At 46.2% G+C, this 17,910-nt stretch overlaps 1 protein-coding gene across 1 annotated transcript; it reads right to left on the bottom strand.

The window, feature by feature from the left end:
- Positions 1–8,940: 8,940 nt before the first annotated feature.
- LOC102928025 (paired immunoglobulin-like receptor B) lies at positions 8,941–16,544 on the bottom strand. The gene is made up of 14 exons (XM_076548324.1): positions 16,280–16,544; positions 15,820–16,104; positions 15,376–15,681; positions 14,137–14,421; positions 13,713–14,021; positions 13,187–13,483; positions 12,644–12,946; positions 12,296–12,346; positions 11,100–11,216; positions 10,615–10,690; positions 10,499–10,536; positions 10,218–10,270; positions 9,315–9,470; positions 8,941–9,238 (listed from the first exon to the last, which is right to left on the bottom strand). Exons 1-14 carry the CDS (start codon positions 16,542–16,544, stop codon positions 9,059–9,061), a joined length of 2,721 nt encoding a protein of 906 aa, XP_076404439.1. The 3' UTR covers positions 8,941–9,058.
- Positions 16,545–17,910: the final 1,366 nt, after the last annotated feature.

The following is a 17,910-nucleotide window of genomic DNA, read 5'->3' on the forward strand; positions in this document are numbered from 1 at the left end:
CACTGTCTGCCTTGGACTCTGTTTCTTGTGTCCCACTCTCTACCATGCTCCGTGTCATGGGCTCAGGAGCCCTGGATCCTTACACACACCACACACCAAGGCCTCCCTGAGCATCTGTATCATTTCAGCATCATTCTAGGGAAAGGCTGGGGTTCCTCACCTGAGACCAGGAGCTCCAGGGTGTCACTAGGTTCTGACCACACCTGTGGTCTTTTCCTGTTGAGGCTGTAGCATCTGAATGTACACCTTTGTCTGGATGTCACAGGGCCCACAGAGAACAGGGCCTGGAACTCTCTAGTATAGGAGTTAAACTGTGAGTCCAGCATCTAGGAGAGCTTCTGAGGTCCTTCCTTCCTCAGAACAAAACTGTGATATGACTGCTCTGAGGCACACTGGAGGTTGATATTCCTTCCTTCAGTCACCACAGGGCTGGACTGGGCTGACAGGCTGGGTTTACTGTTGACTCCTAGGAGAGAAACAAGAATCAGTTAAATGTATCAGGCCTCCTTATCCTCTATGGCTGTGAGGTGGAGGTAACCCTGTGCTGTGGGATGGTCTGTATGTCAAATTGCTCTGATTGGTCAATAAATAAAATACTGATTGGCCAGTGGCCAGGCAGGAAGTAGGTGGGACAAGGAGAGAGGAGAATTCTGGGAAGCAGAAGGCTGAGGCTGGGAGACAGTGCCAGCGGCAGCCATGACCAGCAGCATGTGAAGACGCCGGTAAGCCACCAGCCACGTGGCAAGGTATAGATTTATGGAAATGGATTAATTTAAGCTATAAGAACAGTTAGCAAGAAGCCTGCCACGGCCATACAGTTTGTATGCAATATAAGTCTCTGTGTTTACTTGGTTGGGTCTGAGCGGCTGTGGGACTGGTGGGTGACAAAGATTTATCCTGACTGTGGGCAAGACAGGAAAACTCTAGCTACAAATGGTGCCCAACGTGTTGGCAAGAGTTTCTACCTAAAACCTGAGAAAAGATTCTAAAATGGAGCTAAAAATAGCTTCCTAATTGTCTCTCTCAAATGAGCGGCAGCTGCCGGTTTGAGCTACTGGCGGGTTCCTAGCATGCAAGCTCGAGCTGCAGTATGGCGGGAATGAGGCCTCTGCAAGTGGCACATTAAGCTGCATGGTGGATTTAGTCTTTGCTAGTACAAAACAAAAAAAGAGGTTTCTGGGCTACACGCTGCTTGGATAAAAGCATAGACCCACGATGGCTTCCAGAGCTGGCAGAAAACGTACCACCGCCATGTTGGGAAGCTGAAGTGGGCAGAGCCAGCAGCCACAGCACTGTTTCAGGCTTAAAAGGCTGCAGTTTAAAGCAATAGGCTCAAGGTAATATAAAAAATAAGCCACATAAAGATGGCTACCACACAGAGAATCTGGATTATGTTCTCTTTGATATTTGTAACTGAAGAAAAACATTTGATTGCAAAAGCTGTTAAATTATGCCAAAATGTATATTTTAAAGGTACCTTGACTTCAAAATTTGGCTATAAGGATATGTTGCTTTGGAAAAGAGGTTCTGCTTTTGTTTCTACAGAAAGCCAGAGGCTATGGATTTGTTCCATGATTAAGATACATCCCAGAGGCTATGGATTTGTTCCAGATTAAGATACATCAGGTTTGACCAGCCAAGACCCCCTGAAAGGTCTCTGATGACACCATGGCCCAGATGATCCAACATCCAGAATCGTTTCAAGGCAACTGGCTCAGACGATACAGTCTCAAGGACTACTCCATGATCCTAAAATTTTCTTTGTGTCCCCATAAGATACAGCGCCCCCCTCCAGCAGGAAGTAGTTAAGAGAAGCTACACCCAAATTCCCAAATATACCAAGCTGGCTTTGGAGATGTGTAAAAGTTAAAACCTTCCTTTTTAAAAAAAGAAAAGGGGAAGTGCTGTGGGATGGTCTGTATGTCAAATTGCTCTGACTGGTCAATAAATAAAACACTTATTGGCCAGTGGCCAGGCAGGAAGTAGGTGGGACAAGGAGAGAGGAGAATTCTGGGAAGCAGAAGGCTGAGGCGGGGAGACAGTGCCAGCGGCAGCCATGACCAGCAGCATGTGAAGACGCCAGTAAGTAACCAGCCACGTGGCAAGGTATAGATTTATGGAAATGGATTAATTTAAGCTATAAGAATAGTTAGCAAGAAGCCTGCCATGGCCATACAGTTTGTATGCAATATAAGTCTCTGTGTTTACTTATTTGGGTCTGAGCGGCTGTGGGACTGGTGGGTGACAAAGATTTGTCCTGACTATGGGCAAGACAGGAAAACTCTAGCTACAACCCTGTTAACAGACCCATCTCTTGACAGTCAAGCTTGAGGCTGGGGACCCTATGTGTCCTCTCACCTGTCACCACCAGCTCCAGGGAGTCACTGTACTCTGACCATCCATCACGGCTCTGATACTGACAGCGATATCGTCCTGCATGTTTTTGGTCTATTTTTGAGATTGAAAATTCAGCCTTGTTCTTAGGATTTTGTAGAAACTCTATGGACTTTAGTTTTTGGTTTTCCTCTTAATAGAGACTGTATGCTCTGGCTCCTGTGGGCCCCTCACAGAAGAAGGTCACTGTAGTCTGCTTGTAGACCACTGAGTCTGGCTGTACCCTGAGGACAGGCTTAGGGAGGGCACCTACAAGGAAAAGAGCATCTAGGATTCAGGACAGCCATCAGATTGCAGCTCCCAACCCCAACCCTCCAGCCATCCCCAGGGTCAGCACACATGTGTTGTTCTCCATCCTCACTGCCCAGGCATGGCTGCAGGAATGATGAGAAGTGAAGATCAGGACATCTGCAGACATGCACTCACCTGCCAGCACTGTGGTCCTGAGGCCCAGAGTCAGTCCTGGAAGAGAGTTCCCTGTGAGAGGTATGTCCCTTAAGCTTAAGCAGTTCCCCCACTCTACAGAACCTTCTGAGACCCTGGATTTTCCTGATGGGCCAGTGCTGGGCTGTGGGGCAGCATCATACATAGATCGCAGTATCCCCTCCCCATCTCCACATCTCACCCAGACAGAGCAGGGCTGTGACGGTGAAGGTCATGGCATCTCCTCCGGGAGTCTGCAACTGTGCTTATGTGCAAAGATTTTGAGACTGTTTGGAGGGACAGGAGACACAGTGTGTGGTCTCTAGAGGCTGGCCACTCCCTATGGCATGGTTATACTTCAGCAGCCCCACAGGAAGGGGAAGTGCCCCCCTCAAGCACTGGGTTCTGACTTCCCCAAGGCTGTGTCTAGGTCAGGAGGTAGACTGTGCAATCAATTCTTTGTCTGTTTCATCTGTTCTCATCTTTGTCAGTACCAAGTGGAACTGACAAATTAGCAGACATGAATATTACACATAAGAAACACAAATTTACATGTGGGTTTGCTTTATTCCTTTCACATTTTTAATGTGAAATAATTCCACATATTCAAAATGTTGATGGTTTCTGTGAAATGTCTCACTGTGCACATCTGCATAGAATGAAATTTATAATCCTCTTCCCAAAATCTCCAGTGCTGAGTTACAAATGTGCATCACTATTTCTGGATGTTTGTTCTTTTTTTGATGTGTGTACTTTCCATTACAACTTTTAATCACACCGATTTATTATTTATACTTATTTTTAAATAATTATTCTCATTTAATAATAATAAATTACACTTATTTTCTTTTCTAAGTGTGTAGATATACTTGTTCCACAGCATGCTCATGGAGGTCAGAGGTCATAGAAAGCAGTTTTCTCCTTGCAAAATGTGGATCAGAGTCAGGGCTGGTGGTTGGCAGCAGGTACTTAGACACTGATCCCTGTTGCTAGCCCAATCTTGCCATCATCACGTTCCTTAGTCCTTTTTCTTCAGGCAAAACAGTAGTCACTGGTGTTGGGCTGCTGTGGATATCATTCTATATAAATAAAACACTAATGGCCAGTGACCAGGCAAGAAATAGGTTGCCAGGCAGGAAGTAGGTGGGACAAGGAGAGAGGAGAATTCTGGGAAGTGGAAGGCTGAGGGGAGAGACACTGCAGCCACCGCCATGACCAGCAGCATGTGAAGACGCCGGGAAGCCACCAGCCACGTGGCAAGGTATAGATTTATAGAAATGGGTTAATTTAAGATAAAAGAACAGTTAACAAGAAGCCTGCCACGGCCATACAGTTTATAAGTGATATAAGCGTCTGAGTGATTATTTTATAAGTGGATTGTGGGACTGCGGGGCTTGGGGAACCTGGAGAGAAGCCCTCCAGCAACATTGGGCCAAACAGGGTCTCAGCATTATTTGACTTTCTTGCATCACAGGTTATAGGTAGGGCCACACTTCTTGAGGCAGTTGACTGCACAGTGTTGCAGATGTGTGCAGAACTTGTGGGCAGCAGTGTGCAGATTTATCATAGTTGTGTCTCTGGAGAAACTGGCAAAGGTATGGCTTTTTGATGCCACCACACAGGCACAGCACCAGGTGATTTGTTGGACTCTTTGTGGACCTTGCTGTTGGCCAGGGTGCAGCCAGCCTCTATCTCATTGTCCAGGAAAGTTTAAATATTTAAAACATTTTAAATGCCATATCTGTAGGTCTTCAAAGTGCTTGAAGATCATATACCTAATCGAAATATATCTATGTATACCTAGAAAACTTAACTAACATGACTTTAAGTTTGATTATCATGGATGACTAATTAATTATTAATCTGTACTTCTTAATTATTCATTACAATTTCAATGAGCTACACAAACATATTACCTTAAACAAGAGTAGAAATATATATACAGTATAAGAAAATTAACTTTAAATTTGTATCAATAAACTAAAATCCATAGCAATGTAAAACAAGTTCTTTAAAAGTAGATTCAATAATCTACTCTTTCATCCTATTATATCTGTATCATACCCCCTTTTTTCTTTTAGAAAGATATTGACAATGACCCACAGCAACTTGTAACCAATCTCTAACAAAGACAAATATCTATAATCCATTTTTTTCCCGGAATGTGGGTGTGGTGTTTTAGGTTACTTCCTGCTGATGGAGGGCACCATATTCTTATGGGGATCCTGAGAAAATTAAGAATTATGATCAAGTCCTGACTGGAATAGTCTGTGATGCTGTATTCTATGAGCCAGTTGCCTTGAAGCCTCTCTGGATGTTGGATCATCTGGGCCATGGTGCCATCAGAGACTTTTCAGAGGGTCTTGGATGATCAACCATATCAGCCTGGAAGTAATCCACATATGGTGATATTTTATTTGTGCTGAAATGTGATTTTATTTGTATGTTAATAAATAAAGTTGCCTGGGGGTCAGAGCTAATAGCAAGCCATGTCAGAAGTCTGGCAGTGGTAGCACACACCCTTTATCCGATCACATGGCAGGCAGAGTCTCTGTGTTCAAGGACATAGCCAGCTTGGAGACACATGCCTTTAATCTCAATACCAACCATAGAGACCTGGAGGTCTATATAAACAGGCAGTGATGAGGAAGTCATGTGGTTGTTTTTAGAACCAATGAGAAGGCAGAACAGAATAAAAATACAGACACACAGGAAGTAGGTCTCTTTTCTCAGGGAAGGATGGCAGTGGCTGGTAAGCTAAGTGCTACTCTCTAGTGCTCTGACATCTTGGGCTTTTAACTCGATATTTGGCTATGTGTTTCTTTTTAAAAAAGACCGTTCTGGATTACATCTACATCTTCTGCATAAACAAAAGCAGAACCTCTTTTCGAAAGTAACTTATCCTTATTCATGAACTTTGAAGTCCAGATACTTTTAAAATATATATAGTGGCTTAACTCAACAGCCTTTACAATCAAATGTCTTTCTATAGTTAAAAATCCCAAAGATAATACAATCCAGATTCTCTGTGTTATTTCCATCTTTATGAGGCTTATTTATTTTTATTTTTATTTTATTTTTTATTTATTTATTTTTTTTAGATTTATTTATTTATTATGTATAGAGCATGTATTACTGCAGGCCAGAATAGGGCGCTAGATCTCATTTCAGATGGTTGTGAGCCACCATGTGGTTGCTGGGAATTGAACTCAGGACCTCTGGAAGAGCAGCAGTACTCTTAACCTCTGAGCCATCTCTCCAGCCCCAAGGCTTATTTTTTTTTATTACTTTTAATTTCTTTTTAAAGACTTTATTTTTTAAAACTATTTCTTTATATAACTGTCTATCTTCCTTTTCCTCTATCTTCCAAGCCTATGTACATTTTTATATACATTGTAAACTATTCAGGGTTTTATTTAATACGAAAGTGTTTTATTGTGAATCTATAATTCTTCTCTGAGCAGGAGAGATTTTACGCTGCTGAAATTCTTGGCTAGGACCAACTTGACAGCCTTGGGTGCTGACTGAGCCCACCTCAGCTTCCAATCATGGCAGATATATGCTTATCACCAACTCCTGGAAGCAGTGTGTCTATGTTTTTAAGAAGCAACATGTTGCCCAGAAATTTCTCTCTCTCTCTCTTTTTTTGTCTGTACTAGCGAAAGGTAAATCCATCACGTAGCATGCTGCATGGCTTGCAGAAGCCACTGTGTACAGTAGCAGGAATCTGCCTGCTGCACTCAAGGTCATATACTATGAATCAACCATTCTGTAGCTCAAGTCTGTATGCCACAGCCTCTCTGTACCTTGGTGTCTCTATATCTCGACCTACACGAGACATGAAGTAGAAACCTTTATTGGCTCCATTATTGTGTGTTTAGAATCCCCTTTCAACTCGTTTCGGCCTTATGAAATTCAAGAGATCGATATTGGTACACCAAGTGTAGTTGGAAGTTTTTCTTTGTCCTGCCTGGCCCATAGTCAAGACAAATCTCTGACCCACAATCCCTCAGTCTTTTATAAAATAATCACCCAGAAGCTTATATTAATTATAACTGGTCAGCCATTATCTCAGGCTTATTACTGACTAGCTCTTAGACTTATCTCATAATTCTTATTTACATTTAGCCATGTGGCTTGGTACCTTTTCTCAGTTCTGCCTTGTCATCTTGCTTTCTCTGTGTCTGGCTGCTGACTCCTGACTCTGTTCTTCTTCTTCCCAGCATTCTCCTTGTCTACTCATCCTGCTTATACTTTCTACATGGCTACTGGCCAATCAGCATTTTATTTATAAAAAAAAAAACAAAACAGAGCAACACACATGCACAGCATTTAGAAAGATAGTCCACAGCACTCTAGTCCCCCCTCAAAAACCCTTCCACCAAGGTCTCACATGCCTCCCACTCTCAAAGTGATAACCTCCTCCTCCTGATTCTCTTCAGAAAATGGAGTGTCTCCCATGGATATCAGCCAGCCATTATATATAAGGTGGTAGTGAGACTAGGCACCTCCTCTTCTATTAATCCTAGATGAGGCAATCCAGTAGGAAGAATGGGTCCCAAAAGTAGGCAACAGAGTCAGGGATACCACTGCACTCACTGTTAGGAGTCCCATAGGTCCAAGATACACAACTGTGAGATATATATATGCAGAGGGTCTAGCTTAGTCTCATGTAGGCTCCCTGGATGTTGGTTCATTAATTTTTTAGAGGTCACATCTAGGTTGATTGAAAGAACTTTCTTCCTAGGTTTTCTTTGTCAGGTTTTGCTAATAATTATTTTCTCATCTGATAAACTATGTTGGGCTATATTTCCTCTTTCTCTAGTTTCGTAATGTCTTTATTTCAAATACACAAACATTTGGAAAAAGTCACCAGCTTCCAGAAAGTGAATTTCCATGGGGGAACTTTTATAGTGACAGTGTGTTTAATATGTAGGAAGTCACTAAGATTTTGTATTTATTGGGCAATCAAGGGATCTCTCCATTTTATGTACAGCTCCTGATTTGTTGGTATAAAATTGTTCATAGTGCTCTGCTGTTATTACATTTTTAGTGAATGTAGGGAGGCTGGAAAGGTGGCTCTGTGGTTAAGAACATGCACTGCTCTTGTTGAGGACCTGAGTTCAGTTTTCAGCACCCACAGCATGTAGCTCACAAACATCTATAACTCCAGCTCCAATGTCCACTCTGGCCTCCATGGGCCTCTGTATACACACAGCATAAAAACACACAAACATATATACAAACACATAAATAAAACACAATAAACCTTTAAGAAAATAAAGTGAATGTATGTTGTACATATGGGAACCGAGGCAGAAGGACAGCAGGTTGGAGGCCAGCCTTGTTGGGATCACAGGCCTACACTGCCATACCCAGCTTTCATTTATGATTATTAGTTTATTTTTAAATTGTTTTATTTATTTCTTGGGTGTGGGGAGGACACCAAGGACTTAGCTGGAGTTCAGAGAACAAGTTGTGGGAATCAGTTTTCTCCTTCCCCCATTCCTGCTGATTGAACTTAGGATGTCAGCCTTGGTGGCAAGTACCTATACTGGCCAAGCCATCTCACTGGCCCTATTTTATTAACTTATTCTTTGAGACATGGTTCCTCTATGTATCTCTGGATAATTAAAACTCACTATAGGCTAGCTGGCCTCAGACTCAGAGAGACCTGCCTGTCTCTACCTCCTAAATGCTGAAATTGAAGGCTTGTGCCACCATGCCTGGCTTATTTATTTTAAAACAGTGTCACATGTGTTCCAGGCTGTCCTCTTACTCCTGTGCTATGAAGGTGAAGATGACCTTGCCTTCTTGATCCTCCTGTCCACACCTTCAAAGTACTGGGATTTCAGGTGTGTACCTCCACCCTGACCTTTGCTGGTTAATGTGTGAAACATTTCTCACTCTGTAGCACAGGTTGTCATGAAATTCAGTAGGTATGCCAAGATAACCACAAAACAAAGGCAATTCTCCTGCATCAGCATCCCTGGGGTTGGGATTATGGATCTGTGGAACGAAGCCTGTAAATTTTCTCATTTCATGTCTTTAATGAGTGATGTCATTAAAATTAGTACTCAGTGTAAAACCATTCCATTCTATTTAGTTTCTCATTTCACATGATTATTGAGAAATCTGCTTTATTTCCAAAATGTATGATGTTAGTTAAAATGCAATCAGGTTCCCAAAAGTTCACAGAACCCCTTGGAGGTGTCTGTTAGGTCTCCCGGCAGGCAGAGGGTCATTGCTCCTTGTTACTGGGAACAGAACCTGGTTGAGTGACTGCCAGAGCAGCATATACAGTGGACTCCTCTGGGGCCTCCCCTGCCTGGGAGGGAGGAGATGCAGCTGTCCCCTGTCTGAGTGAGCTGGTGAACAGCTGGGCATAGGTCACATCCTGGGGCTCCTCAGATTCAGCAGCCTGGAGTGGGACAGAGTGAGAGGAAGGTTATGCTGGGCTTGGGGGATGCTGAAGTCCTGGGGAGGACAGGACTCACCTGACTGTCCATCTCTCTGTCATCTTCTGCTTGTCCATCTTTGGTGTCCAGGACTTCTCCTGGCATGACAGAAGGAAGGACAGCCCCTGCCCTCCTGACCCTGGAGCCTTTCACCTGGGCATATGTCTCTCCCTGGGGGTCCTCTTCAGCTGATCTCTGTAGCAGGGAAGTAGTGAGGGTCAGACAGTGTCTCCCTGTTCCCCTGGGTATCTCTGGCCAGTTTTCCACAGCATGGCCAGAGTGACCCATTTAGATGACAGCATCCCTGATGGGGTCTTCTGGGGCTTCCTTCCTATATTTCTGGTCTCTTATCCTGACATTCTAAACCTTGCTGTCCTGGCTGTACTCACACAGTCCATCTTCCTGAAAACACATTTCTGGGGGCTGGAGAGATGGCTCTGTGATTAAGAGCAATGGCTACTACTGCAGAGGATTGAGGTTTGGTTCGCAGAACCCACATGGCAACCTGCATTCATGTGTAACTCTCATTCCAGGGTATATGGCACTCTGTCCTCTGTCCCCTGGGAGTACCATGCAGGCATGTGGTGCAGAGACATACATGCTTGTAAAACATCCACACACACAATACAAAACCCCAGTTTTTTCGGCCCAAGTCCCTTTGGTTCCTGCCTGCAGCTGCTAGTTCCATAAATTTTTCTGTGGGTTTTCCCTTCCAGGCTGCCCCTCAGAAGACAACCAGACAGATGCCACGGTGCCAGAAAGGGGATAGTATCGATGAGACACATGATCCAGGGAATACCAGGAGAAAGCGAGGCAGGTTGTACTTGCAGAAGAGAGGGGAGGGATTAGCTGTGGTTGCTTCTGAGGGAGAACAAAAAAGGGATCCTCTGGATTAAACTGGGCACTAAGTCTTAGCACTGCAGATAGGGACAGAAACCTCACCCAACTGTCCAGATTGGCACCATCCTCAGGCTGTGTGTTCTCCCCTGAAGCGTCTGTCAGAAGAACAAACAGGATGTCTCCTGACCAGAGTCTAGGGATGACTCTGGCCCTTAGTTTTCTGTATTGCCCCAGGTGTGGACAGAGAATTGGGGAGTGTTGTGATATCCAGGGTCTATAGTGAGAAGTTCAGACCCAAATAGCAAAGACCCCAGAGCCTCTCCACCACCCCTGCAATGCTGAGGCCTCAGACATCTCCCTCCCCAGGACCCTCTTTATCTCACAAAGGCTTTCTTCCTGGGTGGCAGCAGCTGGATTGGATCTGAAGAGACAAGAAGATGTCAGTTGTCAGTGATGTGTGTCAGGAAGGTGGGGGTCCATGTCTCTGGTCATGAGTTACCTCTTCTGGGAGCCTCTGTCTCTGAATACTGGCTCTGTAGCTCCTCTAGGAAGTTGCAATTCCGTATCTTTCTGGGCTGCAAGAGAGAGAAGAGTCTCAGCCTCCCCCTCCCCCAGGCATGTACAGGGAAGGAAGGAAGGAAGGAAGGAAGGAAGGAAGGAAAAGAATGAATGAATGAATGAATGAATGAATGAAGGAAGGAAGGAAGGAAGGAAGAAAGGAAGGAAGGAAGGAAGGAAGGAAAGAAGAAAGTAAGGAAGGGACCTTTACACCATGGGTGAGTGAGCAAATGTCCCAGGACATGGTGAAACTCATAGAACATCTGACATTGCACAAGTTCTAATATCATGTTCTTTATAATCTGAGATCTGCAAGTGTTTCTTTGAGGGTTCTTGTGAGTTTGGGGTTTCCCTGGGACTGGTGTCCTGATTTCCTGCTTGGCTATTCAACGGGGAACCTACCACCAGCTGCCACACCCTACTCACCATCCTTCCTGAATTTTCCCTGATGCCTTCGTCGGAGAAGGAGGAAGATGAGGATGAAGAGGAACAGGAGTAAGGCCACAGAGACTCCGACCAGAGCTTTCAGGTACCCTTCCTGTCCTGAGACACAAGTGATGTCATGAGAGGGCAACGTTGCTGCTGAACAGAGTACCTACTGTGTGACAACGCATGCTGGGTCTTTACACTCACCTTCTCCTCTCCTCACAATCTTTTCTTTTCTTTTTAAGATTTATTTATTTATTATGTATACAGCATGTATAACGGCAGGCCAGAAGAGGGCACCAGATCTCATTACAGATGGTTGTGAGCTACCATGTGGGTGCTGGGAATTGAACTCAGGATCTCTGGAAGAGCAGTCAGTGCTCTTAACCTCTGAGCCATCTCTCCAGCCCCTCCTCACAATCTTATGTAAAGAGGAATTGTCTTTTTTTTTCTACCCCACAGTTCACCTGCCTCAGATCACCTGACTGGAAGTGGCAGAGCTAGGAATTGAACCCAGAGATTCTTACTTACAGCTCTTTCCTCTCCACCTGAGCTGAGCCTCCTGACTGGAGGGGAGGAGCCTGAATGGCCTGCCCTGGCCCTCTGCCCCACTCTTGCACATGTCCCCACCACTGTGGGACAGACCCACTGCAGAATCAGGTTCTGGGGGACTCCTCTGTCAGGAGAGGTCACAGCCAAGGCCAGCCCTGAAAGAAATTTGGACACGTGGGCCAGGCTTCTCCCCTTTTTACTCAGCCAAATCCAGAAAGGGAAAGGCTGGTCCAAGCCAGCATCTCCTGAAGCAGCTGTATGGAGCCCATAACTAGCTATTGCCCATCTAGGTCCCACCTTCCAACAGAGTCCTTATTATCCCTCTGGGACCTGACTCCATGCAGGTGAGAGAGGTTTGTTCTCAGGGCCTTAGAGGCAGGATGATGAGGCAAATGTCTGGGATCCCTGCTCTCCACCTCATCCACCTGCTCCATCCTTCAGACTAAGCCAGAACTTTCTGGATAGCACCTTTCTGTATCCAAACCCCTAAGTCCTGGGTCTCTGAGCTCTCTGTTGGGATCTCTGTTTGCCTCCTGCAGTCACAAGCTAAAGTGACAAGAGAAATGAGGACTTCAGTGGGCTAAGAGATGCCAGGCAGCCTGCGGATGGAGCATACTCCCTGCAATGAGGTGCCTGATACTCACCATATGTTGGCATGGACTTTGAGGGTGGTGGGGTTGAGGTTCCAATGGGTCCTTGGAAACAGAACAAGAGGGGGTGAGGGTTAGATGCCAACCTAGGGATCTGTCTCTGCTTACTGTCTTACCCGTATCCTGTAACCTCTCCAAGATGCTCATGCTGTCTGACTCAAACCTAGACTGCAATAGAGGATGGACTGGACATTACTAGAAGGACCGTGGCTGGAATCCACTTCTCTGGCAGGGAAAGTGACTTCTGACTAACCTTCCTATTGTCCCCTTAATCCCACCCAAGTCAAGGGCTCTCCTAGGGTTTGAATTGTAAATCACCCTGAGAGTTCAGGGTCACCTCACCTGAGACAGTGAGCTCCACAGGGGCACTGGCTTGTGTCAGCAGGTACGGAGATGAGTCTTGAGATCCATAGCACCTGTAGGTGCCTGAGAGGGCAGAGGTCACAGCACTCATGGAGAATTCTGCCTGGAAGTCCAAAGCTTCATATTTTGATTTTAGTCGCTGGGGTTGGTGGGCTGCTCCCTCCTTGGACAGAATGAAAGTGTCCACTTTGTATGGTGACTGACACAGCAGGGTCACGTTGTCTCCAGAGTGTACTGTGGAGTTAGGCTTCACTGAGAGGGAAGGACTGAAGGGAAGCTGTCCTAAAGAGAAGAGGGACGATGAGAGGCTGCCTTTATTGTTCTGAGCTGAAACCTCACCTGTGTCTGCCCTGAGCACCTGGGACTCTGTTTTCACTGCCCTAGCTCCTCCCCTGTTCTCCTGCCTCTGCATCTGTTTCTGGATAAGATTCCTGTCCCTCATTCAAGTCATCAGCTCCTTAACTCCCCCATGAGAACCCATGCACAGGTTAGGTACCTGAGGGAATCTACTTAGTTCCTCACCTGTGATCAGGATATCCAGGGGGTCACTGGAGGCTGACCAAGTAGAGGAGAGGTTGTGTGCACCATAGCATCTGTATTGGCCTCCAGTAGAGCTGCTCACAGGGCCCAATGTGAAGTTGGCCAAGGAGAGGCCACTCTGGATCCACTGGACACCATGGTGGGTGAAGTCAGCTCCTCCTAACTTGTACAGAGCAAATCTGTCATAGTTGAAGTCAGAGCAACACTGCAGGGTGAGGCTCTTCCCAGGGTCCAGGATATGGCCTTGGTGAGTCAGCAAGGAGGGCTTCTTGGACAGGCCTAGAGGGAAGGTGTCAGGCTGGTGATTGAGGAGCTGGTTTTTACCAAACACCCATACCCTCCCTTCCTGCCCTGCACATGTCACTGCTTCTGCCCAGGAGTGGGGCTCTGGCTCAGCCACCAGGCTCTTCCTCTACCACTCTCCACCCACAACTATCCAGTGGGACAGGTCCATGGCAAAGGGCTTAGGGTGTCAAAAATTGATGGATCAATGATGGCGCTGACTCACCTGAGATGTGTATTTCCAGGGTCTCACTGGGTACTGACCACCATTGTGGAGTATGATTGTAGTAACCGTAACATCTGAATGTCCCGCTGTGGTCTGGTGTTACATGATCTATAGAGAACAAGGCTTTCCACTGCAAAATACTGTGTATAAACTGCAAGTTCAGGGAGCTGAGAAACTTCTGGTCATCCTTGGTGAGAATGAACTTCTCATATCCCTCCCATGAGACACACTGGATGGTCATATTCCTTCCTAAAGTCACCACAGGGCTGGGCAGGACTGACAGGCTGGGTTTATTATGGTAGTAGATTCCTAGGAGAGAAGGAGGCAGACTGTTTCATGGGCTCACACATGCAGAATGCTATCCAGGGCTAGGCTGTAGGAGGGGAATACTCCTGAGAGCAGAGCCTGGTCCTGAGACCCTCACCTGTCACCACAATCTCCAGGGTGTCACTGCGCTCTGACCAGCCAGCTGAGCTGTAACAGTAACAGCGATATTGTCCCCCATGTTGTTGTGTCACAGAAGGGATGGAGAACTTGGCCTTGTTCTCAGGCTTCTCTGGGGTCTGTGTGCCCCAGTATTCTGGGCTTCCCTCTTTATGCAGAACACATATTTCTGTATTCAGGGTCCCCTGACACCAGATGGTCACTGCACTTCTAGAAGCAATCACAGAGCCTGGCTCAGCCTTGATGGTGGGTTTGTGGAGGGTTCCTGGAAGAAAATTGAATAGAAGAAGGTGGGTCTGTCTGAATGTGGCACAGATAAAGTCACACTTGCAGATGCCACTTTTTTCTTTTAAATGAATTCATACAATGTATTCTGACAGCAGCCTCCCACCTTCTTTCTCCCCTAGATCCACTACTCTGTTTCCCTTCAGAAAAGATCAGGTTTCCCAGTGATATCTGAACATGGCATGACAAACATGCAATAAAACTAGTCACATGTCCTCATTTTAAGACTGGACAAGGGAACCCAGGAGGAGGAAAAATATCCCATGTGCAGGCAAAAGAGTCAGAGAGTTCCCCACTTCCATTGTTATGGGTTTAACAAAAACCCAGAGCTAGCCAGGCAGTGGTGGTGGACATCTTTAACCCCAATACTCCGTAGGCAGATGCCACAGATCTCTGTGATTTCAAGGCCAGCCTGGTCTACAAGTGAGTTCCAGGACAGCCAGAGCTACACAGTGAAACTCTAAAAAACAAAACAAAACAAAACAATAAAGAACCCAAGGTAAACAACCACAGCCTGTGTGCAGAGACCCTAGGGCAGACCCATGCAGGCTCTGTGCTTGCTGTTTTTGTCTCTGTGAGTCCTTATTATCCCTGCTTAGTTGATTGTGTGGTCCATGTTCTCCTGATGTCCTGAGTGCTCTGCCTCCTGCAACCCTTCATCCCTCTCTTCTGTGGGGTTCCCCGAGCTGTTGTGGATGGCACATGAGCTGATCCAGAGTAACAGAAGGGCCCATAAGGATTCGTCTCTGTTCTGGACCTCCTGGGCTTTGCTGTTACTCTCTGCCTTGGATTCTGTATCTTGTGTCCCACTCTCTACCATGCACTGGGTCATGGGCTCAGGAGCCCTGGCCCCTCACACACACCACACACCAAGAACTCTCTGAGCACCTGTATCATTTCAACATCATTCTAGGGAAAGGCTGGGGTTCCTCACCTGAGACCAGGAGCTCCAGGGGGTCACTAGGTTCTGACCACACCTGTGGGCTGTTCTTGTTAAAGCTGTAGCATCTGAATGTCCACCTTTGGCTGGAGGTCACAGGGCCCACAGAGAACAGAGGATGGAACTGTTTAGTATAGTAGCTATACTGTGAGTCCTTTGTCCAGGAGCGCTTCTGAGGTCCTTCCTTAGTCAGAATGAACCTGTGATATCCCTGCCCTGAGACACACTGGAGGGTGACAGTCCCTCCTTCAGTTACCACAGGGCTGGGCTTGGCTGAGAGGCTGGGTTTACTGTAGACTCCTAGGAGAGAAGGAGGAATCAGTTAAATGTTCTCAAGGTCTCATTATCTCCCAAGATATGAGGTAGGCGGCATTCTTGTGAACAGACCCACTTCTTGACCATCAAGCCTGAGTCTGTGGACCCAATGTGTTCTCTCACCTGTCACCACCAGCTCCAGGGAGTCACTGGCCCTTGACCATCCATCACGGGTCCGATATCGACAGCTATATTGCCCTGCATGGTAATGGTCTATTTTTGAGATTGAGAATTCAGCCTTGTTCTTAGGACTCTGTGGAATCTCTGTGCTCCGTAGAATCTGGTATCCCTCTTTATAGAGTATGTACTCTTTGGCCCCTGTGGTCCCCTCACACAAGAAGATTACGGTAGTATGCTGAGAGACTACAGAGTCTGGTTGTGCTCTGAGGATAGGCTTAGGGAGGGCCACTGCAAGAAAAGGAGCAGCTATGACCAAGGACAGCCAGCCTCAGATTTCAGGCCCAACCCCAGACCTCCAGCCATCCCCATGGTCAGCACACTTGTGTTGTTCTCCATCCTCACTGCCCAGGCATGGCTGCAGGAATGATGAGAAGTGAAGGTCAGAACATCTGCAGACACTCACCTGCCAGCACTTGGGTCCCCAGGCCCAGAGTCAGTCCTGAAAGAGAGTTCCCTGTGAGAGGTTTGTCCCTGAAGCTTGAGCAGGTCCTCCCCTCTGCAGAACCTCCTGAGACCCTGGGGTTTCCTGATGGACCAGTGCTGGGCTGTGGGGCAGCATCAACCCTAGTCCACAGTATCCCCTCCCCATCTCCACATCTCACCCAGACAGAGCAGGGCTGTGACGGTGAAGGTTGGCATCTCCTCCTGGAGGCTTCAGCGGTGCTCATGGGCAGAGCTCAGAGAATGTCTGGAGGCACGGGAGACACAGGGTGTGGTCTCTAGGGGCTGGACACTCCCTATGACATGGTTGTACTGGAGCAGCCCCACAGGAAGGGGAAGGGCCCTCCTCAGGCACCAGGCTCTAACTTCCCCAGGGATGTGGATAGGTCAGGTTGTAGATTCTGCAATCAATTCTTTGAGGATGACATTTCCACAGTCCCATCAGAGTCTGTCTCATTCTGTCCTCATCTTTGTCAGTTCCTTCTGGATGGAAATGTATAAATATTACACATGAAAAATACATGTATGAATATTACACATGTGGAATACAAATTTACATGTGGGCTTTCTTTATTTCATTTTTTTAAAGTGAAATACTTTTTAGTATTTGAAATGTTCAAAGGTTTGTGTGAAGGGTCTTTCTGTGTACATTTGCATGGAATAAAATTCATAATCCTCTTCCTCATAGTCTCATGTGCTGGGTTATAAATGTGCACCACTATTTCCGGTTGTTTGTTCTTTTTTGCTGTGTGTACTTTCCATTACAACTTTAAATTACACCTGTTTATTTACACTTATTTCTTTAAATCACACTTACATAATAATAATAATAATAATAATAATAGTAAATTACACTTACTTTTTCCCTTCATGTGTGTATATTCCCATGTGTCACAGCACATGCATGGCGGTCAGAGGACACCTACAGAAGACAGTGTTCTCTTTGCATAATGTGGGTCAGAGTCAGGGCTGAAGGTTGGCAGCAGCACTCATACACTGGTCCATGTCACTAGCCCAATCTTACCATCATCACTTTCCTTAGTCCTCCTGCAGGCAAAAAATATTCATTGTGTTCCAGGAGTCCTGGGCCAAACAAGGTCCCAGCATCATTTGACTTTCTTGGGGCACAGGTTGTTGGTGTGGCTACCCTTCTTCTTGAGGAATTTGACCACACAGGGGTGCAGGTGTGGGCAGCACTTGTGGGCAGCAGCACATGGCTTTTTCACAGTTGTGTTTCTGGAGAAATTGGCAAAGGGATGGCTCTATGAGGCCACCACACAGGCACAGCACCAAGTGAAGAGTGGGACTCTTTCTGGACCTTGATGTTGGCCAGGGTGCAGCTGTGCTCTGTCTGCTGGCAGCTAACACCAGCTGCTGCTGGTCAGGTGGGATGCCTTCCTTGTCTTGGACATTCTATATGAAGTCACTGGGCTAAGCCTTGAGGGTGATGGACTTATACTTCAGGGCTTTGCCAAATATCAGCATATTTGTGTCTGTTTTGTGACCTAATTCAAGAGAAAGAGAGCTCAGTAAAAATATCTTATTTCCCTTTCCTTTTGGTGCCAGGGACTGATGGCAGGGCCTCCAGTATTC

This window comes from Peromyscus maniculatus, chromosome 1 (genome assembly GCF_049852395.1).
Source record: "Peromyscus maniculatus bairdii isolate BWxNUB_F1_BW_parent chromosome 1, HU_Pman_BW_mat_3.1, whole genome shotgun sequence".
Classification (NCBI taxonomy): Eukaryota; Metazoa; Chordata; class Mammalia; order Rodentia; family Cricetidae; genus Peromyscus; species Peromyscus maniculatus.